Here is a 25811-nt window from a genome sequence, read left to right as displayed (position 1 = left end):
GCTGTCCCTGGATAACACCTGTTACGGTAAGTAACTGTGCTATCGCTACCACCGGCGACTCATCTCAAGTAAATTTAGTGAGCCTACGTGAACATCCACGAACCTCATTTATATGCAGGGTCTTTTGAGAATGACTCACCTTTTGGAAATTGTTACAATAGCAACCTCAGAAGCAGCCTGTCGGATTTTGCCATTAAGGGCTAGATTCACAAAGTAAACCAATTGTGTACCAATTGGTTTGCGACCCCGGCCCGATTTACTTATCTCTCTGCCGACCATCCTCCGATCCGCGCATGCAAATGAGGGCAACAACATGCAAAGTAGGCAGGGATGCGATTCACTAAACAAAACCCTGCAACACCGACTGGGCTGGCCGATCAAAAAAAAGTGACTGCTGAGGACCAGTCGCTGAAGCACTTCCCGGCTGCCTTGCCTTCTGATGCCCTGCTCTCTGCCCTGTCAGCCCCTATCCTGCAGCCTCAAATGTGCCTGCCTGCCCCAAACACGTTGCCTGTCTTCCTGCATCAAACACACTGTCTGCCTGTCCCGAACACGCTGCCTGCCTGCCTCTCTTCCCCGCACTGCAAGCCCGTGGTTTTAACCCGTGGGCTTAAGCGGGTTAAAACCACAGGCTCTAAAAACCATGGGCTCCAATAAAACAAATCGCCTATTTTTTTTATTTTTTTAAATCTATACCGGCCCTGAGGTCCACCACATGCGCTGGGATCGCTATCGCGATCTGGGAAGGCAGATGGGGGCATTCCTCCGATTTCCCCATCTGCATATTGGGGCTTCGTGAATTCATCGGACCTGCCTGGATCGGGCTCGATCATGCAGGTTCGTGAATCTAGCCCTAAGTTTTGAGAATCTTACCCTTAGTTATTTTAGAATTTGCGATCTAGACTATCCAGTTCTGGTGATTTGTAAATTTAGGTTTGTCGCTTTTCTCTTCCAGGTCCACTATGATATGTTTCAGATTCCCTAAATCATCACCATAAAAGAGTATTTCCAGTGTGGGTAGCTCCCCAACATTCTCTTCAGAAAAAACCAAAGCAAAAAATTAATTTATTCCCCTCCCTCCTTTTATCAAGCTGTGCTAGAAGCTTTTGGTGCAGATTCTGTATAGGATATTGGTCTCAGCAGCCACCTAAGAAGCGGCTGAGAATTGCACAATGGTGTCCTATACAGAATCACATCTGCCCTGATAGATAGATGCCTAACCCCGCCTAACCCTCCCCCCCCCATTCTCTAACCGGCGCCCATGTTACAGGCGCCAGTTACAGAATTGCACCTGCCTGATCATGGATCCCTTGCCATCGGCTGATCGCAGTAAGGAAATCCATGATCAAGATCAGCTGAGCCAGCAAGACTCCCTGAAGCTGTGGCTTAGGGGGAGTCCTTCTGGCTCATCTGATTGGAGGAAAAATACCCCTGCTGCAATCAGCTGAGCAGCTGTGGCAGGGGACCCCCTGACATTGGCAGAACGGTTGCCCTACTCCCTCCCTTAACCCCAACACGAAGTCCCCCAGTAGGACGGATGCCCACTCCCTCCTTTTGGAACCCCATCCCATGGAACTTCTGAACTCCCCCTGACACTCTCCCCAAATCTCTAGACCCCCCCATCCCCATGCCCAGTCCATTGCATTCCAGGATGCACTGGGAAGGAGGCCTAAGGCCCTAATTGGCCCAGGTGCCTAAGGCCCCTCCTATGGGAGAGGCCTTAGGCATCCGAGCTGATCAGGGCTTTAGGCCCCTCCCAGGTGCATCCCAGGATGCACCGGAAAGGGGAAGGCCTGCCATTTTAAAGAGGGGGGACCCCAGCCAGAGGGAGTAATCATCTCTTTGGCCGGACTTTCTCCTACAAAGGTATGGGGGTGAATTGGGGTGTTAGAGGGGGCTTAGGGGCATATGGTTGGGGGGGTCGCCAGTTGGGGGGGGTTCAGAAATTCTGGGGGAGGTCTGGCAGGAGGGAGTGGGCATCCCTCCTGCCAATGTCGGGAGGTCCCTTGCTGCAGCCACTCAGCTGATCGTGGCAGGGGTATTTTCCTCCTGATCTGCTGAGCCTGGCAGGTCTTCCCAAAGCTGCAACTTCGGGGAGGCCTGCTGACTCAGCTGATTGGGGATTCCCTTGCTGCTATCAAATTGGCCAGCTTCATCTAGTTTTAGTTTTTGAAATGTAGACTAACATTTTGCTGGCCTATATTTCAGACATCTGTTGCGGCCCTAGGGAGATGGCTAGGGCTGCTTAAACTCGCCCAAGGCCGTTCCATACCCATGCCCAGACTCGGGCGAGCTTAAGTGTCCCTAGGCGTCTCCCTGCACCAGTGACAAATGCCTACAGTGTAGGTAGCCTTCCTTGGGATTTAAAAAAAAAAAATAAACGTTCATCCTGATTGGCTGCCAGTCAGTGGTAGAACTCCTACTGCTGCCTACAATCGGGTTGTCCATTTATATAATCTGCCTCTTAGCGTGGGCCGGCAAGGTAAGTGTTCCGATGCTCATAGGAATTCTATGAGCGTCAGCATTTACCATGTCGGCTTGCACTAAAAACCTCTAGTGCAACTTGATAAAAGGGGCCCTTAGTTTTTCTGATATGGCCTTATTTCTGAGTGCCCCTTTAACCCATTAATCGTCCAACTATCTAGTTCAAATATATAGGAAAATATTTTTAATTTTTGCTGCTCTGGTGAGCTTCTTTACAAATTCTAATTTGGCTTGACGTATTAAAACTATGGGTTTCTTTTACTAAACTGCGGTAAGTGCTTGCGCAGGCTTATCACATGTTAAACAGGCTTACCACGGAATGTGTGCTACCATCCCGTGGTAAATTTGCCTATCTGCACACTAAAATAATTTCTCTTAATTTTCTCTCAGGGGGCATGTGTGGGGGTGGAGGGTAGGCGTGACAATTCTAATCAGCATGTGAGGCATTGCCGCACACTAACTGATTAGTATGACGCTAACATGTGGGCCCTTTCTGCTTATAAAACAGGTGTTGGAAAGGGCTCTCGTGGTAACTTTGATTAATGGCTGTGCACCAATGGTGGGATTAGCAAGTGGCCATTAATTGGGAAAACAGAAATGTCAGGGGATTTTCTAGCCATGGCACAAGAGGCCTTAGCATGTGGGAAAGACACTCATAAGTGACATGCTATGTCTAGCTTGTCTTTCTTTATGTCATATCCCATTTTCTTCATTTGGATCCACTTTCCATTTTTTAAAAGATGTCTTTTTGGTTATATTAGCCTCGTTTACTTCACCATTTAAGGGGGAAATTATGAATATGGGCTACTGTTAAGTTGTGTTTCTCACCTAGATTTGTGGATAGGCGGGTTTTAAATAATTTTAAATAAACAACGGTCTCTGACAAGGTTGACGGTCAGTCTAGAAGAAGTATGCAGGCAGATTGATAGGCTTAAGAGCGACAAATCCCTGGGACTGGATGGCATCCATCCGAGGGTCATTAAGGAATTGAAAGAGACTATAGCTGAACTGCTTCAACTAATAGCCAATCTATCGATCAGATCGGGAAGGATTCCGGAAGACTGGAAGGTGGCAAATGTTACGCCGATCTTCAAAAAAGGTTCGAGGGGGATCTGGGAAACTACAGACCGGTGAGTCTGACTTCAGTACCGGGAAAGATGGTAAAGGCGCTGATAAAGGACCGCATCATTGATCACCTTGACGGCCACAATCTGATTAGGACCAGTCAGCACGGCTTCAGCAAAGGACGATCTTGCTTGATGAACTTGCTGCACTTCTTCGAGGGGGTAAACAGGCAGATAGACAAGGGTGACCTGGTCGACATTGTATATCTGGATTTTCAAAAGGCATTCAACAAGATTCCGCATAAATGACTACTTCAAAAAATTGAGAATCATGGAATAGAGGGTGAATTACTCACGTGGATTAAAAACTAGCTAGCGGATAGGAAACAGAGAGTGGGGGGTAAATGGACAATACTTGGACTGGAAGAACGTCACTAGTAGGGTGCCACAGGGCTCGGTGCTTGGACCCGGGCTCTTCAACATATTCATAAACGATCTGGAAATGGGTACGACAAGTGAGGTGATTAAATTTGCAGACAATACGAAGTTATTCAGAGTAATGAAGACACAGGGGGATTGTGAAGATCTGCAACGTGACATAACCACGCTCAAGAAATGGGCAGCGACATGGCAAATGAGGTTCAATGTGGATAAATGTAAGGTAATGCATGTCGGTATAAAAAATCCCATACACGAATACAAGATGTCCGAGGCGGTACTTGGAGAGACCCCCCAGGAAAGAAACCTGGGTGTACTGGTCGACAAGTCAATGAAGCCTTCTGTGCAATGCGGCGGCGGAAAGGGTGAACAGAATGCTAGGAATGATTAAGAAGGGGATCACGAACAGATCGGAGAAGGTTATCATGCCGCTGTACCGGGCCATGGTACACCCTCACCTGGAATACTGCGTCCAGCACTGCTCGCCGTACATGAAAAAGGACACGGTACTACTCAAAAGAGTCCAGAGAAGAGCGACTAAAATGGTTAAGGGGTTGGAGGAGTTACCGTACAGTGAGAAATTAGGGAAGCTGGGCCTATTCTCACTTGAAAAGAGGAGACTGAGAGGAGACATGATCAAAACATTCAAGATAATGAAGGGAATAGACTTAGTAGCTAAAGACAGGTTGTTTACCCTCTCCAAGGTAGAGAGAACGAGAGGGCACTCTCTGAAGTTAAAAGGGGATAGATTCTGTACAAATGTAAAGAAGTTCTTCTTCATCCAGAGAGTGGTAGAGAACTGGAATGCTCTTCCGGAGTCTGTTATAATGGAAAACACCCTCCAGGGATTCAAAACAAGGTTGGACAAGTTCCTGCTGAACCAGAACGAACGCAGGTAGGGCTGGTCTCGGTTAGGGCACAAGTCTTTGGCCTGGGGGCCGCCGTGTGAGTGGACTGCTGGGCGCGATGGACCACTGGTCTGACCCAGCAGCGGCAATTCTTATGTTCTTATGATCTGAGTAGACATGTCCCCAGGATCAGGATTAGAACAGAATTTGGGCTTGTGTGTAAAATGAACTGGGAAATTTGTGTGTATTCCATAGGGCAGGCATCAGCATGTGTGTGTTTGTACTTCCTGTAGAGTAATTTTTAAAAGATGTGTATGTGCACGTCTTCCCTTTTTTGAACAGGTTTAAGTTATGCACATATTTCCTGCACCTGTTATAAAATTGCCCTCATTATCAATTTTTACAAAATTGTTCTGGAAGGGTAGTGGTGGGGTAATTATGATTGCTGAGTTTAGTTATTAGGACCAGGGTCCTGAAATTTATTTGAAGAGAGGTTATGCAAGGCCAAAGGTGAGGGGTTACCTAATACCCTTGCATTGGCCCTGAGATAGAATATATAGATCAAACTATACACAGATTAGAAATTGGGTCTTTTAATATCCTGTCTTGACTTATTCTGTGCTAAATAGCTACACTATAAGATATTTGCCTGGAAGGATGGGGGTATGCCAGGTAAGAAAATCTTTCTCTTAATCCCCTGTGGTTGTTGCTATTTATGTCCTGGGATTTAATGCAGTTTTGATAAAGCAGGTTTGCTAGAGATGTGCAAAGTATTTTTTTTTTTTTGTAGGTTTATGGTGTTAGTTCACAGAGTGCTTGGTAAAGGAGAGGGCCTGTGTTGCTGTTACTGAGGTGACACTTGAATTAGAATACTGTATTCTTTTTTTTTGTATGGTGAATAGTAAGGGAAAGTGTCCTAGTTGTAGTTACAGACCGCCCAATATTCAATAGTGTTTAACTGGCCAGGAATGGCTCCAGGCAGCTGGCTAAGTGCTATTCCGGTGCAATAGGCGAGACATTCTAGACATATGGGTTATCTCCCAATGGCCGCATGCCATATACAGAATGAATCCACTCTGGAATTTTTCTGTGATTCTCCTCTACTTCACTGGGAGCTCTAGCACCACCTGTAGTTTTTCCCTGGTGCACGCGTGCCTGAAGGAGAGCCGTAGCCGCAGGGAGTTCTACTGTGTGTGTTTCCTCCCTGGCCCATGATAGGTTGGGTCCTTCGATGACTTGTGACTCTTCAGGGAAAGGTCATTCTGGTGGATCCAGATGAGCCTTGCAGACCGTGGTACGCAGATCTGATGTGTCTTCGCATAGGTCGAGGCCTTTGGTTGCGGGCTATTCCAGACCTCCTCTCTCAGGATCCAGTCTGTATGGAGCATCCCGATTGCTTTGCTCTTATGGCATTGCTGTTGAGCGCAAAGTTTTAAAGTGCAAAGAATACTCTGCTGGAGACCTCTCTTCTCTTCTGAAATCTAAGAAGTCGACTTCTGTGTCCGCCTACACTAAGGTGTGGAAGACTCTGCACCATTGGTGCGACCAGAACAGCGTGGAGTCGTATTCTGCTCCTATTTTAGTACTGCTGGCATTTCTCCCAGTGGGCCTTGATAAGTGCCTCATCGTGGCTTCTCTTCGGGTCTAACTCACTGGGCTCTTTTGTTTCAGAGCCTGAGACTGTAGTCCTTCGTTTGTATCTCACCCTGACATGGTCACCCTGACATGGCCAGATTTCTCAAAGGTGCATTTTGCATTGGACAACCAATTAAACCGCTGTTCCCTTCGAGGGACCTTAACTTGTTTTTCTCTGGCCTCCCCAAGGCTCTGTTTGAGCCTATGACAGATGCTTCTCTCTTGGACCTCATGCTGCAGGCAGTTTTTTTCTGGTTGTCCTTACTTCAGCGAGATGTGTCCCAGAACTCTAGGTTTCTGTCTTGTGGAGAGCCTTTCCCACAGATCTTAGAGATAAGGATCTCTCTCTGCACAGTTCCTTCATTCCTGCCGAGTGTGGTGTCAACGTTCCATGTTATTCAGGAAGTGCATTTGCCTGCTTACAGCCTCCTGGTTCTGAGAAACAAGACCGTCTTTTGCAGCAATTGAATGTCCGCAGAGTTCTACGCTATTTAGAGTTCACAAATGAGTTTCTCCTTTCTGACCATCTTTTTCTGCTGACTCATTCTTCTAAGCGGGGCACCCCCTGCTTTCAAGGCCACCTTTAAAGATGGATCTGTCAGGTCATTTCATCAGCCTACATTCTTTATGGTAAACAGACTCCTGTTTCTGTTAAGGTACATTCTACCAGAAGTATGGCCTCTTTGTGGGCCGAGGCTAGGACGATCTCCCATGCGGAGATTTTTAGGGCAGCTACTTAGTCCACTCTGTACACGTTTGCCAAATTTTACAGAGTGGATGTGGTGGCAAGCCAGGGCTCTGCCTTTGGGTCCTCAGTCTTGAGGGCTGATGCAGTCAGCACGCCTTAGATTTTTGGGACCACATTTGTAAATCCTACATGTCTAGATGGCCAACACTCCCTCCATCCCATTATCGTAAGCTGGGGAGTCCCACATGTGAGAATATGCTGCCTGCTTGTCCAGGTGTTATCCAGGGACAGCAGGCAGATATTCTTACAACCCACCCTCTTCTTAGCTTGCTTACGTAACTGAGGAACCGCGAGCCTACATCGGGCGGGAAGGCACTCGCACATATGTGGTACGGGCAGTTGTGAAGTTTCTACAAACTTAAAGTGGTGATGCACTTTTAAAGCTGTCTGTACTGGGGCTCCGTGGATGACATCACACACATGTGATAATATCTGCCTGCTTTCCCTGGATAACAGTAGTAAGTAACTGTATTTTATGAGGGTGGGGTGTGGGGCGGAGTTGGGCAGGGTCTAGGGTGGAGCTTGGGCAGTCTAGGGTGGAGCTTTTGGGCCCCCCAAAACAAAAAAGCATTCTACTGCCTATGCTTTATCTTGTAGCTTTCCTTCAATTTCAGTTTGCTGTTGTTTTAGGCAAAGACCAGAATGCCAAAACCGAACATTAAAATTTTTTTGTTAAGACCATTTCTTTCTTTCTGTGTGTCTCTGTGTTTCCCCCACTCTGTATGGGTGTGACTATCTCTCACTGTCTGTATATCTTTCTGTTCCATGTCAGACATGAATGAACACAGCTCCCGCAGTCACAGCATCTTTCTCATCAATATCAAACAGGAGAACATAGAGACTGAGCAGAAACTGAGTGGAAAGCTCTACCTGGTGGATCTTGCTGGCAGTGAGAAGGTGAAGTGGCTAGATCTTTACCCATCTTTGTATAAAACCCCCTAGTGGTGATGTGATGCAATTATATTACAACTTAATTATTACAATTAAATGTATGAGATGCTATAATCACAGTCAGATGTTTCAATAGTTATCCCCTTCAATTCACACAAATATAGGTTAAACATTTAAATATTTGTATTTATTTGTTGCAACAACCCCCTCTCCCCATAACAATTGATGGTAAAAGGAAACTAAATAAATATATCTTAACAATTGTTGTTATCAGATGTTGTTTAAAAGAGGTAAATTAAATTAAAATATAAATTAATAATAAGGCAAATTTACCATTCATGTGTGATCAAATTTACATTGATTACATTATTAGTGAATATTCATATGTCACTATTAGTGAATATTCATATGTCAAGCTTTTCAACAATACGATCTTTGTTCCAGGATATCCAGAACCATGGGTAAGTATTTGACTAGGGGCAGATTCTCAAAACTAAAATCTGTCTTTAACTTGCTTGCTAAACCAGTTCCAGCCAGTTTAGTGTGCAGGAGAGATGCCTACTCCCTTCCACCACACATAAACCCCCCCCCAACACCCCCTTTGTGTGCCTCTGACGACCCCCTTCCACCTGCCCTCTTCCCTTGCTTATGATGGCTGGCTGGAGGAATGCCTATTCCCTCTGGCCAGTAAGCCTGCCTCTTCATAATAGTAGGCCTTCCCCTCCCTGGTAGGGCCTAAGGCTCTGATTGGCCCAGATGCCTAAGGCCTCTCCCATAGGAGGGGCCTTAAACAACCAATCAGAGCCTTAGGGGAGGGGAAGGCCCACTATTTTGAAGAGGCAGGCCTGCTGTCCGGAGGGAGTAAGCAAGGCAAGGGGGATGGGGCAGGGGGGGAAACGGAGGTATGGGGGGGTGTCGGGGGTGCATTGCTTGTTGGTGGAAGTGTGTTATATCATTGCATCACATCCGTGCATGCTTGGAAGCCCTCCAGATGCAGCCCTGAGCTCAAGGCCTTCCAAAATCTGGACAATTGCTGGGTTTCGAAAATCTGTCCAGGCACCCGGACAGTCCTCTAAAAAGAGGACATGTCCAGGTTTTCCAGGACATCTGGTAACTCTACTCTGAACTTTCTACTGAGTTCTGAGCTCTGGGAGAACAATTCTGTGGAGAGCAGGCTTGTCTATTCATATCCATGCAACTAAAGGGCAATTAGTATATTATGTGTGTAACCAATATGTTAACCGCATAGTTTTATACGGTTTTAAATTTTTAAATAAATAAATAAATTCTGCTCTGGTGCTGTCAGATGACATCATCCATGTGTACCTGATTGTTGACCGAAAACAAATTTTCTGGTACTGCCCTACATTGACACTGATGTTTTCACAGGGCCTGTTCTCAATTCCTTCAGTCTTGTTCATCTCTCTAATTAGACAGCAACAAATAAATCATGCTTGAATTGCATTTTTTACAAAGCACCACACAGCAAAGAAAGTAGCATTCCCATGGTGACGCCAATAAAAGATCAAAGGTTATAACAGTGAGACGTATAGCCCAGAAAGCAGGGGAAAGGATTGCCTACCTCTTTCGGTGCTACAATGAAATCTTTGGGCAGCCGGCAGCTGCAACGAAGTAAACCTACTGTGCTTGGCCTGTCCTGGAAGCCGCCTCTCTGTAGGTCCCGACTATGCGGGATCAGGAAGTCACTTCAGAGAGGCAGCTTCTGGGGCAGGCTGACAGCAGCATGCTTAATTTAATTACAGTGGCTGAGAAGGAGGTAGGAGGGGAGTCAGATCCAATTCTGGGATGTAAGCTGGCCCTGCCACTCTGGGTTGGCTTGTTTGCCAGCTAAACCTAGACCAGGGCTGCCCAAGTCCGGTCCTCAAGATCTACTGGCAGGCCAGGTTTTCTGGATATCCACAATGGATATGCATGAGAGAGATTTGCCTGCATTGCCTTTTTGGTATGCAAATCTCTCTCATGCATGTTCATTGTGGATATCCAGAAAACCTGGCCTGCTAGTAGATCTCGAGGACCGAACTTGGCAGCCCTGCCCTAGACAGACAACCCCATTTACAAAAAAAAGTTTGCATACTCAGGCAGTCATCTAAAATGAGGACATGTCAGGGTTTTCCCGGACTTATGGTAACCCTAGTCTAGAGGCAGAGAGCAGGCTTGTCTGTGCTAATCAGCACAGCCATATTGCCGCATCCTAACTTATTAGTGGTTGGTGGTAATAGCTACACACTACACGCTAATGGCCTCACACTAATGGCAATGTGGCCATTAATATTGAAAATAGAAAATTGGCTGTTTTCTGACCGTGGCAAAAAGTGACCTTAGCGTGCAGGAAAGAGCCACATAAGTGTATGCCAAGGCCACTTTTTGCTGCAGCTTTATAAAAAGGATCCCTTAATGTGCACTAAAATGCCATAGACTGTGTTAAAAATCACATTAAAACGGATGTGTGAAGTTAGCTGAAAATTCCTCTCAAAACTATTTCTATAGTGCTGCTAGACGTATGTAGCGTACATTACAATTTTGGAAATGACAAAAACTAATGTAATTTTTTTTTTTTTTTTTTTGCTTTTAATTTGCATTTAATTTAAGAGAGGTCCACAAGGAGATAAGAAGGATTAAACACAGACTGAAAGGTTCTGATGATTTATATGGATTTAGCTAAAGCCTTTTCAGTGGTAGCTTAAGGCAAGTTACATTAAGGGCATTTCCCTCTCTCCAAAGGGCTTACAGTCTAAGGGGTCCTTTTATAAAACTGTGGTAAGTGCGTGCTTACTGTAGCTTAAAAGGGCTTACCATGAAATGTGCTTAGGTGTCCTGTGGCATGCGTATAAACTGCACACTAAAAAATATTTTTATTGTTTTCATAGAGGTGTGTTTGGGGGGCAGAGAGTGGGTGTTTCTACTCTAATCAGCACATCTACATTACTGTGCATTAACTGATTTAGCACAGGATTAGCTTGAGAGGCCTTGCCAGCTACATAATAGGTGGCAGTAATATTAGTTATATGGCCATTAATTCAAATAAAGGAAAATCAGCCATTTTACCGCTACAGTAAAAATTGCCTTATTATGCAGAAAACAACCATATAAGGGTGCAATAAGGCCATCTTATAGCGCAGCATAGTAAAAGGACCCCTAAGTGTTATATTCAATAGTGTTATTAGTAAATCAGTTGCATGAAACAGAACCTGAAGTAAATTAGCAGTTTTCAAGGAAATTTAACCTTAAGTTTATATCAGGGTGTAAGAACATGAGTAGGGTTGGGCCTGTGTCCACACAGCCACACACAATTACAAGCAGTAGAGGAAGTCCTACACCCTGTGTAAAGGAAGTCTTATATCTTTTTATTCAAAAGCCTGAGATGGGCCTATGGCTGACAGGACTCAAGACATGGACTATGGCTTGTGACTGCCTTGCCCCAAACACAGTCTTGTAACAGCTTTCCTTCAGTCAGGCAACAAGGTCTGGCCCCAGGCAAACCTCAGAACAAGACTCACAGGTATTCAGCAAAAGAAAGGTTGGCTTACCTCAGCCAAGCAGAGTGTCTAGTGCAGGGGTGCCCAAAAGGTTGATTGTGATCGACCAATAGATCGCAAAGGTAATGCAAGTCGATTGCGGAGCCCATCCCAGGCTTTGCGATAGACTCGCATTGCCTTTGGGTTCTGTTCTCCCTGCTTCCCCGATGCCAGGCCAGGCGCGTACAAGCACCGGGCCCACAGCCTTCCCCCCCCCCCCCCCGTCAATTATGACATCAGAGAGGAAGTTCCAGGCTGGCCCGGAACTTCCTTTCTGATGTCAGAATTTACATCGGGGGGGGGGCTGTGGGCCCCATGCTTGTACATGCCTGGCCTGGCATCAGGGAAGCAGGGAGAAATCGGTGGCGGTGGCTTGAGGGGAGGCAGGGAGAGAGAAAGATAGACAGAAAGAAAGGGGGGCTGGGAGAAAGAAAAAGAGGGAGAGGGGAAATTTTGGGTTGGATAGTATTGCCTTATATTGAAGAGTACCAGTATGACTGTTTATGTTTTGGGGTGGGGATTTGGCTATCTTGTGAATTTGCCATTGTGAAAATTCAATAAAACTTGTTAAAATAAAAAGCAAGAAAGGAGAGGGGGCAGGTAGAGAGAAAGAAAGGGGAGGGGGCAGGGAGAGAGGAAGAAAGTTGGACTCATGGAGGGACAGAGAGAGATGTTGGTTGGGGAATGGAATAAGGTCTGGAGGAGAAGAAGCATGCAGGAGGCCAAAAGAAAGAAATATTGGATTTACAGTCAGAAGGAAGTACAACCAGAGACTCATGAAATCACCAGACAACAAAGGTAGGAAAAATGATTTTATTTTAAATTTAGTGATCAAAATGTGTACAAATTTATATCTGCAGTCTATATTTTGCACTATGGCCTCCTTTTACTAAACTGCAATAGTGGTTTTTAGCGTATGGAGCCTATGAGCAACGAGAGCAGCGCAGGGCATTCAGCGCAGCTCCCTACACTAAAAATCGCTATCGTGGTTTAGTAAAAAGGGAGGGGGTATATTTGTCTATTTTTGTATAGTTGTTACTGAGGTGACATTGCATAAAGTAATCTGCTTTGACCTCTTTGAAACCCCCCCCCCCAAATATAAATGATAATTAACATTTTTTCTGTGTACTGTGTGCTTTGTGTTTTTTTAAATTTTATTGTTCGTAGATCATTTTGACTTGGTCATTTTAAAAGTAGCTCGCAAGCCAAGAAAGTGTTGGCACCCCTGGTCTAGTGGTTGTAGTCAAGGCGCATACGGGAATTACCTCTTCCTTCTTCTCCCCTGGGCCTTCTTAACCCAGCACTGGTTCTCCTTCTTCTATTTCCTGGTAGCTGCTTTCCTAGGGTTACCAAAATCTGGATCCATAGCCCCACCCCCCAAGCCTGCCCAGTTCCACCCAAGTCATAACCTGTTCCATCCCAACCTCATCCCTGAATCCCACCATTCTCAACCTGTTCTCATGCTTGGAGCCGCGTTGCATCCACGCATGTGCAGATGCCCTTCCAACGCGGTCCCAAGGTGGAAGCTTTTCAAAACCCGGACAAAGTGCCAGGTTTTTAAAAGCCATCCAGACATGTCCTCTAAAAAGAGGACATGTCTGGGTAAATCCGGATGTTTGATAACCCTATGCTTTCCTAACTCCTCCTTCCTGTGTCACTTCCCCCTAAGGAGAAGCTCTCTGTGTTAAAGTGGCTCTGACATTGGGAGAAAGTATCCAACAGGGAGAGCGGTAGTGTCCTATAGACTCCCTCAATTCAGGGGCATAGCCAGAACTCCATTTTGGGGACAGAGGGGTTTGGGGGAACTCGGGGCACCGTGCATTTCCTCTCAGTTCTTCCCCCATCCTGCAAACACTCCCCGATGATGATTCCACATCATACCTTAGCTGATGTGGATGCCCAGGCTCCACCAACCAAAGTGATTCTGTGCCAGAGCCTCTGCCCTTGATGCCTGAGCAGCGAGGAAGTGAACAGGGTGCTCCAGCCATTGGTGGTGGTATTTGTAAGCACGCTCAGTTCAATATAAACAGAGCATGCACAGAAATGCTGATGCCAGTAGCTGGAGCACCCTGATGATTTTCCGCTGCTCAGGCAGTGCAGGTGGGAGCTTGTGCAGTAAATCTCTTTGGTTGGTGGTGGTAGGACATTCCCTCCAGCCATACTTCTGATGCCACAATTTTGGAGTGGGTTTGAACCCAAAGTAGGGGGCTCCAGGTCCTCTGAGGCCTCCCCCACCCCATATCTATACCCCTGGTTTGTACCTGAGGCAATGAAGGGTAAAGATCACAAGGTATGTCAGTGGGCTCTCAATCCTGGCTTCAGCTCACTGTACTAACCACTTGATTAGCAAGGAGAGCTCCCTGTCTCAGGGACTTTAGTAGAACTGTATGGGAACATGCTGAGAATGCCCTCGACAGTTAGTACACAACCTTTGCACTTAACTACTTGTTAATTTTTGCATTTAACATGCAGTAAGTGCAAAACTTTATTGCATTTTAGTAAACATGCCCCTTAGTTTTCTGCATTTTTATGTGTAAAAATGAAAGAAAATGTATGTTCGTATGTCATAGGCAGTAGAACAAGGTGAGCTATCAGGGCCAGGGCCCTGCCATATTTTCTCCAAGGGTATTATCCCCCCCCCCACCAAAAAAAAATCTGCTTGTCCTAGTCTTTGATTACCATAGTGAACCTCATTGGAAAAACACCTGCAGGATTGGTTGAAATATGGATATTTTGATGATCTACTCCTACATCTCTTTTTAGTAAGTGAAACTGAGGTGATAGACGTCAGGAAGAGCATTCTAACAGTTAAAGCAGGAGAGCCCTGGAACAGGTTACCCCCCGAACCTGGTGAATTTGGTACAATTATGGGTTTATAACAATAAATTAGACACATAGGGTGGGGGACTGACAGAGATCAGGAATCAGAGGATGAACTAAGCTGAGTAAATATAAGAAGTGATGAGTCGGGGCTGCAGCAGCTGGAAAGCCCAAGCTGATACCTGTCCCATCTGGACATATGCTGAGGCAACAGAGCTGCTTCAGGAAATTGGACTTCTGCCAGACTTATTTGATTTTTTTCTTCCCAGTTTATGAATTATTTTAAATTTTATTCCATTGTTTTTACCCCTATTGTTTTTATTTTATTAAATGAATTTCCCTGAATTCTATTATTTAACGGTTCCTCCCTTCTATTCCTTTTTACATATTCCTTTAATTCATTTACATAGATGGTGCTCCTATCTGTAAAGTTAGGAATTTATATGAAATATTCTACATTTTCTCTCTCCACTCCTTCCTGCCTTCCATAGTCTTCCCTACCCTCTTCTAACCCCTTCCTCTGTAATGTCATCTAGACTGAGCAATGGATCCCAACCCTGTCCTGGAGGACCACAAGACCAATCGGGTTTTCAGGATAGCCCTAATGAATATGCATGGAGCAGATTTGCTTGCCTGTCACTTCCATTATATGCAAATCTCTCTCATGCAACCTGACTGGCCTGCTGGTCCTCCAGGACAGGGTTGGGAACCACTGATCTAGAGCTTATATATGTATGTGCGGCACACAAATGGAAGAAATAAAATAAACATAGAAAAATGAAAATAGATAAAGACCATATGGCCGTATCCAGTCTGCCCATCCAAGTCATCTACTAGTCCTTCTCTTCCTTAGAGATCCTATATATTTGTCCCAAGCTTTCTTGAATTCAGTTTTTGTCTCTACCAGTTCCACCAAGAGGCTGTTCCATGAATTTACTACCCTTTCCATGAATAAGTGTTTCCTTAGATTACCCCTAAATGTATCCCCTTTCACCTTCATCCTATGCCCTCTTATTCCAGAGCTTCCTGCGTATTTATTTCATGGAGGTATTTAAATGTCTCTCTCATATATCCCCTGTGCATATTGATCTCTCAGGTTTCCTTCCAGTTCCATCTCTGCGATTCTGGATGAACTCCTGGGGTCCCTTTCAGTCCAATCTGCCTCAGCCTCTGACTCTTTTTTTTTTTTTTATTAATTTTAGTATAATTCACAAGTATAAACTACTTGTTATAGAAATACAGAGTCATATGCCAACAGAATTAACATCATAGAACAATTTAACATTTAAAAGTAAAAATTATTATTGAATTGACTCTTCCTTAGACCTCAATTGAAAAGAGAAAAGAAATAAAAAGATTACAGGGAGTAACATTACAATAAAATACAAAGAAAAGACTTAAGCGTTGCAACTCGGCTTTATTCTTGAGCTACACTCCCACCACTAGATAAACCCTTAAGATCTAAAAAGGATCGTAGATGTTCTGGTATGAAGAACACATATTTTAGTCTCATATACTTAATAACACATTTGCATGGATAGGCTAACAAGAATGTAGCACCTAGCCTCCTTGTTTCTTCTCTCATTCCCAAAAACAATTTTCGCCTTTCCTGAGTTACTCTAGTTACATCATGATATAACCATAAACGCTGACCATAAAAAAGTGTTCCAGACTTTTTAAAGAATAACCTCATCACTGAATTAAGGTCTTGTTCAAAGATAAAGTTAACAATTAGAGTTACTCTTTCTTTAACTTCTATAGACGGTCCCTCTAAAACTGCTGTAAGATTTTGCAAGTCTTTGTCAGAGACCAAATTCTCACCCCTAGGTATTTCATTATTATCAGAATTTCTTTTTGAAACAGGTAAAAAGTATGCTTTATTTATAGGCGGTATCTGGTCTTGCGGAAAATTCAAACACTCTATAAGAAATTTTTAAAAAATCTCAATCAGTGATATTGCTGGTATCCTCGGGTAGTTTAAGACTCTCAGATTCAATCTTCTATTATAATTCTCTATCATTTCTATTTTACGAGCAGCAAAGTTTTGTTCTTTAATTATAGTAGTAATTGAGTTTTTCAAGGAGGCTGACTCAGATTGTATTTTGTCCATGCATTCTTGTTTAACTTTAAGCAAATTATCTGAAAAAGTATCCATTTTCTGAACCAATACCTCCATGTCAGTCTTCTCTACCTTCACATCCACCTTCTTGATAGCCTCCAGGAGTATCTCCAGTGTCACTGCTGGGGTAGTTGCTGATCCTTCCTCTCCTTCAGCGGTCTTTCTGCCCAGCATTCCAGCTGGGACATTAGCTCTTCCCAATGCCTGCTCCGGGGTCTCCTGATCCTCTCCCTCGGGGCCAAGCTCAACACTCTGCGCTCCTGCTGGACACGGTGGCGCAGAGAGAAGCGGCAGTGATGTCTGCAAGTCCAGGGACTTGAGTGCTCCCTCACTCAAGTCCGACGCGGAGCTTAACCGCCGCGGGGACATCCGGGTGTCAGCTGGACTCAGCAGCTGTAAGAAACGCTGGATTGCCTGCTGGGCCGGCGACGATGTGAGCAGCAGTAACTGAGCCGCTCTCACATTCCCCTTCCTCTTAGTATGGGTCATGTGATGTAATAGAAAGAGCCGAGGCCGGCATGAGCAGAAGGTTGGAGTTGCTCATGCTGGCAAAGAACTAGAGAGCTTTCACCTCCAGTTTAACTGCTTCTGTTTGTCGGTTCCCTGACGCAGGTCCGAAACGTGGCACGTCAGAACCAGCTACCTCTTTAAGTTAAGTAAAAGATTTTTTCAATACTTTCCAGTTTCCATCAAAGGCTAGGCATAGCTGTAGTAGCTAGCAAAACAACAGTTAAACTCAAACCTGGAGCAATTCATTTGATTGGGTGGTGAGGCGGAATATTATGCCTTCATGTCTCTGAGCAGAGTTTCATTCGATATATGTATTGACAAGTATAATGTTTAAAATTTCATGATTGTCTTTCATGAAGTGACTTTTTATGAAGTGACTTTTTCATATTCAAGCATTGTTCTTTAGTTACTCAACAGTACTAATCTGATGATTAAGTTCTGTCACCCCTTCAATATTTTTTGCTTTATAGGTCAGCAAGACTGGAGCAGAAGGTGCTGTCTTGGATGAAGCAAAGAATATAAACAAGTCGCTCTCTGCCTTGGGAAATGTTATCTCTGCGCTAGCAGAAGGAACAGTAAGATGGGGGAGAAAGAAGGGGAATCCTGTGGTTACAAATTTTCGCCTGCTTCTCTATGATGCATTCAGAAAAGCTGATGCCGCACCTTCCTAACCGTCAGGGTTCTCTTCACAAATGTTTTCCAATAAATTTCCATTTTTAATTATTATGACCATCATTTGTATAACACCTGCCGATGTACACAGTACTTTACAGACAGCTCCTGTCTCTTGGAGCTTACGGTCCTCGAGAGCCACAGGCAGGTCAGGTTTTAAGGATATCCACAATGAATAGAAACATAGAAGATGACGGCAGATAAGGGCCATAGCCCATCAGGTCTGCCCACTCTACTGACCCACCCCCAAGTCTACTATTCTAGGGATCCCACTCCTGGTGACAGGTTCCCTTGGCTTAACCCTCTAAGGGATCCCACATGGGCATCCCATTTGCTCTTAAATTCTTGCACGCTGTTTGCCTCGATCACCTGCACCAGGAGCTCGTTCCAAGGATCAGCCACTCTCTCGGTGAAGAAATATTTCCTGGTGTCGCCATGAAATTTCCCGCCCCTGAGTTTGAGCGGATGCCCTCTTGTGCCTGTACCTTGGTGTGGTATACAGACCTCCGAGACAATCGGAGGAAAAGGACGCAGAATTAATTGAAGACATTGAGAATATCACCTTACGGGGGGAGGCTGTTCTATTAGGAGACTTCAACATGCCTGATGTAGACTGGAACACACTATCAGCGACAACTTGTGACAGCAGGAGGATATTAATGTCCATGAAGGGAGTACGGCTCAAACAAATGGTACTAGAGCCCACTAGGGCCCAGGGCATCCTGGACCTGGTACTTACCAATGAGGAAAGCGTCTCGGACGTCTCGGTGGGAGAGACGTTAGCCACCAGTGACCATAACATGGTATGGTTTAACCTTAAGAAAGGCTTCCCTAGATCACAAACAAAAACAAGGGTACTCAATTTCAGGGGCACTGACTTCGCACGCATGGGAGATTTCGTCTACCAGACGCTGCAGGTTCAAGAAGTAACTGATAATGTGGAAGCTATGTGGTCAACCTTGAAATCGACCCTTCATGAGGCAACTATCCGCTACATAAAATCGGTAACCAAACAACAAAGAAAAAGGAAGCCCAAATGGTTCACAGATGAGGTATCATACCTCGTCAAGGAGAAGAAAAGAGCATTTCTATCATACAAACGCATGGAGGAAAAAGAAGCAAAAATTGAATACAGGACAAAATCTGCAGCGGTCAAAACAGCAGTCAGGGAGGCCAAACTTCGTATGGAAGAAACTCTAGCGAAGAACATCAAGAAAGGGGACAAATCCTTCTTCAGATACATTAGCGACAGGAAAAAGAACACAAACGGGATAGTACGCCTTAGAACGCCAGACGGGAATTATGTGGAAACTGACTTCGATAAAGCCAAACTACTGAATGATTACTTCTGTTCAGTCTTTACCTGCGAGGCACCAGGGCACGGGCCTCGGCTGGATGCAAAGCAAAGCATGGATGACCCATTTCAGAAGTTTGAGTTCACACCAGCTGATGTTTACAAAGAACTGTCAAGACTCAAAGTGAACAAAGCCATGGGACCGGACAATCTGCACCCAAGAGTGCTCAGAGAGCTATGCGATGTTTAAGCCATGATCTTCAATCTCTCCCTAAGTACGGGAAGAGTCCCCCTGGACTGGAAAACTGCCAATGTTGTTCCTCTGCTCAAAAAGGGTTGCAGAGCGGAGGCTGCGAATTACAGACCAGTAAGTCTCACATCAATAGTGTGTAAACTCATGGAAACTCTACTTAAAGGGAAATTAGACACGGTATTGGATGAGGGGAATCTGAGGGATCCCTGTCAACATGGATTCACTAGGGGCAGGTCATGCCAATCCAACCTTATCAGCTTCTTTGACTGGGTGACAGGAAAGCTAGACTTGGGAGAGTCTCTGGACATAGTGTACTTGGATTTCAGTAAAGCGTTTGACAGTGTCCCACACCGTAGACTATTAAACAAGATGAAATCGATGGGGTTAGGTGAGAAACTAACGGCATGGGTCAATGATTGGCTGAGTGGAAGACTTCAGAGGGTGGTGGTCAATGGCACCCTCTCTAAGACATCGGAGGTGACTAGCGGAGTGCCGCAGGGCTCAGTCCTGGGACCATCCCTTTTTAACATATTCATAAGGGACTTGACCCGAGGGCTTCAGGGAAAAGTAGCGCTGTTTGCCGACGACGCCAAACTGTGTAATATAGTAGGTGAAAGAGATCTCACGGATGGTATGGCGCAGGATCTGATCAAGTTGGAAAACTGGTCCTCAACATGGCAGCTGGGCTTCAACGCAAAGAAGTGTAAGGTGATGCATCTCGGCAGCAGAAATCCATGCAGAACATACACCTTGATTGGAGAAACACTAGCTACGACCTCAGAAGAACGGGACTTGGGAGTAATCATCAGTGCAGATATGAAGGCTGCCAAACAAGTAGAGAAAGCCTCATCCAAGGCAAGGCGGATGATGGGATGTATCAATAGAAGCTTCGTCAGCCGTAAACCTGAAGTCATAATGCCACTGTACAGAACCATGGTGAGACCTCATCTGGAGTACTGTGTGCAGTTCTGGAGGCCACATTACCGTAAAGATATACTTCGAGCTGAGTCAGTCCAGCGAATGGCCACTAGGATGGTCTCCGGACTCAAGAGTCTCTCATACGAGGAAAGACTGGGTAAGTTGCAGCTCTACTCTCTGGAGGAGCGCAGGGAGAGGGGTGACATGATTGAGACATTTAAGTACGTCACAGGTCGTGTCGAGGTGGAAAACAACATATTCTTTCCTAAGGGACCTTCAGTCACAAGAGGGCACCCGCTCAAACTCAGAGGAGGGAGATTTGTGGTGACACCAGGAAGTACTTCTTTACAGAAAGGGTGATGGATCACTGGAACAAACCACCGGTGCAGGTGATCAAGGCCACTAGCGTGCTCGACTTTAAGAATAAATGGGACATCCACGTGGGATCTCTACGTAGGTCGAGTAGCACTCTGACTTAATGGGGTGGGACAGTAGAGTGGGCAGACTTGATGGGCTATAGCCCTTTTCTGCCGTCATCTTTCTATGTTTCTATGAGGGTCCTTTGAGAAAGAGAATCTCTTCTTCCATCTCGATACGGCCGGTAATATACTTAAACGTCTCGATCATGTCTCCTCTCTCCCTACGTTCCTCGAGTGAGTACAGCTGCAAATTTTTCAGCCTTTCCTCGTACGATAGATCCTTGAGCCCCGAGACCATCCTGGTAGCCATCCGTTGCACCAACTCTACTCTCAGCACATCTTTTCAGTAGTGTGGCCTCCAGAATTGCACACAGTATTCCAAATGAGGCCTCACCATGGTTCTGTATAATGGCATTATGACTTCAGGCTTCCGGCTGACGAAACTCCTGCAGATGCAACCTAACAACTGTCTTGCCTTAGATGAAGCCTTCTCCATATGATCAGCAGTTTTCATGTCTGCGCTGATGATCACTCCCAAGTCTCGTTCTGTTGAAGTTCTAGCTAAGGTCTCACCATTCAAGGTGTAAGTTCTGCACGGATTTCTGCTGCCGAGGTGCATGATCTTGCATTTCTTAGCGTTGAAGCCCAGCTGCCAGGTCGAGGACCAAAGCTCCAACAAATGTAGGTCCTGTGTCATACTATCGGGTGAATTGTCATCTCTCACTATATTGCATAGTTTGGCGTCGTCAGCGAATAATGTTACCTTACCTTGAAGCCCCTGAGTTAGGTCCCCTATGAATATGTTGAAAAGGAGCGGGCCCAAGACTGAGCCCTGCGGTACTCCACTGGTCACCTCCGATGTTTTAGAGAGCGTACCGTTAACTACCACCCTCTGAAGTCTGCCACTCAGCCAGTCATTGACCCATGTAGTTAGTGTTTCTCCCAGCCCCATTGATTTCATCTTGCTCAACAGTCTGCGATGTGGGACACTATCGAAAGCTTTGCTGAAGTCTAGGTATACGACTTCCACGGATTCTCCCAAGTCTAACTGTTTTGTTACCCAGTTAAAGAAGCTGATGAGATTGGATTGGAAGGACCTACCCTTGGTGAATCCGTGTTGACTGGGATCCCTTAGATTCTCCTCATCCAAGATTACGTCTAATTTACGTTTGATTAGTTTTTCCATGAGTTTGCATACTATTGATGTGAGACTCACCGGTCTGTAGTTTGCAGCCTCTGCCCTGCAACCCATTTTTGTGCAGTGGAATGACGTTAGCTGTTTTTCAGTTTATGGGGACTCTCCCCAAACTTAGGGAGAGATTGAAGAGTCCTGATAGCGGTTCTGCCAGGACATCATGCAGCTCACTGAGCACCCTGGGGTGTAGATTGTCCGGTCCCATGGATGGATTTGCATGCACTGCCTCATTGAGATGCAAATCTATCTCATGCATATTTATTGTGGATCTCCTGAAAACCTGACCTGCCTGTGGCTCTCGAGGACCAGAATTGCCTACCCCTGGTCTAGACGAGGCTTACAGGCAACAACAGATAAGACCATTGAGTAAATGTGACTGCTTTGCTTGACACTTCATTGTTTAACCTCATTTCAGTGATCTTTATGAAGTGATAAATCCAGATAAAAATATATTTTAATGGCAGTACTTTAAGGCCCAGCCTTAGATTTTCACTGGGATCCTCATGGCCGACACTGAGGATATAGTGTCAGCCATGGGAAAGACCTAGTCTTTCATAATGGAAACTCACATGTCTTGCACTGGGTATCTCATATCCTGTTTGTTAAGTGGTGGTGGTGGGAGGGGGGGAGAGAAAAGATTCTCCGTGATCTACCTTCACTGACGATGTTTCCCTTGTACATTTTAGAAAAGCTATGTCCCCTACCGGGACAGCAAGATGACCCGAATCTTACAGGACTCCTTGGGTGGGAACTGCAGGACCACCATGTTCATCTGCTGCTCCCCCTCCAGTTACAATGATGCAGAAACCAAATCCACGCTGATGTTTGGGCAAAGGTATATACATGAAGACCACTGAGGAAGTCAGGAATCTTTATCTGGACCTGCTGTAGCCCATCTCTCTAGCTCTGCATTATTTCTCCTTACTCCTATCCTTAGCTGGTCGCAGCTGCTGATGGATCGATCTATATGGCTACCCCTTCACTCTTCATGGATGTGCACAGAACTAAACTTGTCTCATTATGTGACTAATCTGTAAAAATTTGTCAGGAGGGGAAATTCCCAAAAAATCCTTTGAAAATATTTTAATTTGTCAATAGCGAATTGATCTACTATATTTTTTCTTCCTAATAATTTTGAATTGAGCACTTTTCAAATGCAATAGAAATGGGTAAAGCAACAGTAGATTTTTCACCACATAAAACTTTCTATTGCAAAGTTTGTTGTTTATGCTATGATTTTTTTTTTCAGGGATCTCTAGTCTCTTGCCTCACTGGTGTCCTGCTCCTTCTCCCTAATCCCCTGCCTCATAGTTCCCTCTTCACCCCTTCCCACCTCATGAGAGGATGTTGAGGATCTCTATTTACATCAATAATTTGTTTGACCTTGCAAACCGCAGGTCTCTGGTTTAACATATACCCTTTCTCATGGTCCTCAGGGCCAAGACCATCAAGAACACTGCCTCTGTTAATCTGGAGCTGACAGCTGAGCAGTGGAAGAAGAAGTATGAGAAGGAGAAGGAGAAGAATAAGACCCTGAAGGAGACCATCCAGAAGCTGGAGATGGAGCTCAGCCGTTGGCGTAATGGTAAGGACCAACTGTTCCCGACACTTCCAACCCCACTCTCTGCCTGTCACCAGAGAAGAACATGCTGCCACAACAGGGTGCTGAATCCAGCATAGTTTTCATCTTGGAATCACTTGTCCCAATACCATTTACTTTAAAAATAAATAAAATGACAACTCTAAAGTATTAATACATTTGTCAGAATAGAGAAGTGGCCTAGTGATTAAAGCAGTGAGGTAAAACCCAAGAAATCCTAAAGTTAAATCTACTTCTTCTGGGGATGTTCCTTGAGCAGATCACTTTACCCTCCAGTGCCTTAAGTATAACTTGGCTTATAAGTCCTCTTGGGAAGGGCCCTACAATATGTAACTAATCCTGATCTCAGATCTGGAAATGGTAATTAAGTGGTCAATATGATGTAACTGGACAGGAGAGGCTCTGCCCTGTTAAACCTGGCTGAGCTGGCCAGACACTGATATTCAGTAGCATTTAACCAGGTAGTGCCTCCGAATGAGGCTGCTCCTTAATTGGCTGGGTTAGAGGTGGTCTGAGGATGGAGCCACAACTTAGCCAGTTAGTGGCAAAATTCAGTTTGCTAAGTATGTGAATAAAGTTAGAATAGCTGAAAGGTTGTCCTAACTTTCCTCTCTCCTCTCCACCTCACAAGTCCTCAATATTCTTCTCCTTTTCTTATCCCCTCACCAGCTATCTTGTCATCCCTCACCAGCCATCTTGTCATCTACCTTATTCATCGCGCTCAAGCATTCTCTCCCTTCCATTCATCCATCTCCTTTTTCTTTGAGCACCACCCGTCTGTCATTTCCATCAATATTCCCCTTTGCATCGGTGCACTCTCCTACTCCTTCTTCTGCTCACCGCTAGGGATGGCAATCCCAACCCTGGCCCTTCACACCATCTGCTTCCCCATGTGTGTAACCACCCTAACCTTATACCGATTCCTCTTATGTGCCCTGTGGAATGCTCACTCTGACTACAACAAACTGCCCTACATTCATGACCTCTTTATCTCCAAGTCCCTCCACCTGCTTGCTCTAATGGTCGAGGCGGAGGTGTTGGGCTTCTTCTCTCTCCTTGCGGATTCCAAAGTTTTCTCCCACCTCAAACTCACAGCTTTTCCTCATTTAAAGCCCACTTTGTCCGCCTATTCACTCTTCTATCTCTCCAGATAGCGATCATTTATCGTCTCCTCAACAAGTCCCCTTCCTCCTTTCTCACCAAATTTGACTCCTGGCTTTCCAGTTTCCTTGAGTCATTTTTTTCCCTCCCTCATTCTTCGGGATTTTAACTTTCACACTGACAATCCCTCTGCCTCTCTTGCCTTAACCTCCTCATTCGACCTCCATCTGTGCTCCACTGCCCCCACTCACCAGGATGTTCACTGCCTTCATCTTGTCTTTGTCTCCAACTGCTCTCTATCTCTCTAACTTCTCTACCTCACTGCTCCCCATCTCTGATCATCATCTGCTAACCTTCACAATTACTCCCCCTCTCCCTCAGCCATGCGCAATCATCACCAACAGGTTTCGAAATCTTCAAGCCCTCAATCCTTTCATGTTCTCAACCACTATTTCACCTCTCCTTGCCTCCAATATGCTATCCAGGTCTGTCCATGAGGCAGTCTCATCGTATAACTCTATTATCTCCTGTGCTCTAGACACCCTTGCTCCCTCTGTTCCCTGTTCTGTCAGGCGTACCAAACCTCAATCTTGGCTCACTCCTAGTATCTGCTACTTACGTTCCTGTACCTACTGTGAGCGCCTTTGTCTCAAATCTCACACACATGCTGACTTCCTACACTTTAAATTTATGCTGACCTCCTTTAATTCTGCTCTTGCACTGGTCAAGCAAGACCCACTGTCTTTCTGCCACACTGAACTATCTCCTCAAAGTGCCCCCCCCCCCCGATCCCTTCTTCTCTTTCTCTCCCCAGAGAATGGCTGAATACTTCCATGACAAGGTTCGCAAAATCACCTTTGAATTCACTGCATCTACCTTCTACTCTCCTAACCTTCAAGCTCACACCACCCCTTCTTCTTTCTCCCAAACAATTCAGGAAGCTCCCCTTGTCTGGTCCCACCCTCTCGACCCTTTGTCAACTACTGCTGACTTTTCTTCCTTCTCTAAAATCACAGAGGAAGAAACTACACAACTTATGTTCTCAGCCAAGCCTATTACATGCCCCTCAGACTCTATTCCCACCCCTCTACTTGAGCCCATCTCACATACTGTTATCCCTCCCATCTGCCATATCCTCAACCTATCCATTTCCACTTCAATTGTCCCTGATGCTTTCAAACATGCGGTGGTTAAGCCGCTTCTCAAAAAACCCTTGCTGGACCTCATCTGCCTGCCCAACTATCACCCTGTCTCCCTTCTTCTGTT

General features: G+C 45.3%; 1 protein-coding gene across 2 annotated transcripts in view; it reads left to right on the top strand.

Moving 5' to 3' along the window:
- The window catches only part of KIF5A (kinesin family member 5A), a 228937-nt gene that overhangs the window by 112290 nt on the left and 90836 nt on the right, over positions 1 to 25811 (top strand). For both annotated transcript variants that reach the window (XM_033938995.1, XM_033938996.1), the window contains exons 8-11: positions 7990 to 8114; positions 17564 to 17668; positions 22531 to 22679; positions 23281 to 23429. In XM_033938995.1, the coding sequence (XP_033794886.1) occupies positions 7990 to 8114; positions 17564 to 17668; positions 22531 to 22679; positions 23281 to 23429 (528 nt within the window). The remainder of the gene's footprint in view (positions 1 to 7989; positions 8115 to 17563; positions 17669 to 22530; positions 22680 to 23280; positions 23430 to 25811) is intronic.

Source organism: Geotrypetes seraphini, chromosome 3 (genome assembly GCF_902459505.1).
Source record: "Geotrypetes seraphini chromosome 3, aGeoSer1.1, whole genome shotgun sequence".
NCBI classification, from domain to species: Eukaryota; Metazoa; Chordata; class Amphibia; order Gymnophiona; family Dermophiidae; genus Geotrypetes; species Geotrypetes seraphini.
This window is presented reverse-complemented; position numbering and strand designations above follow the sequence as displayed.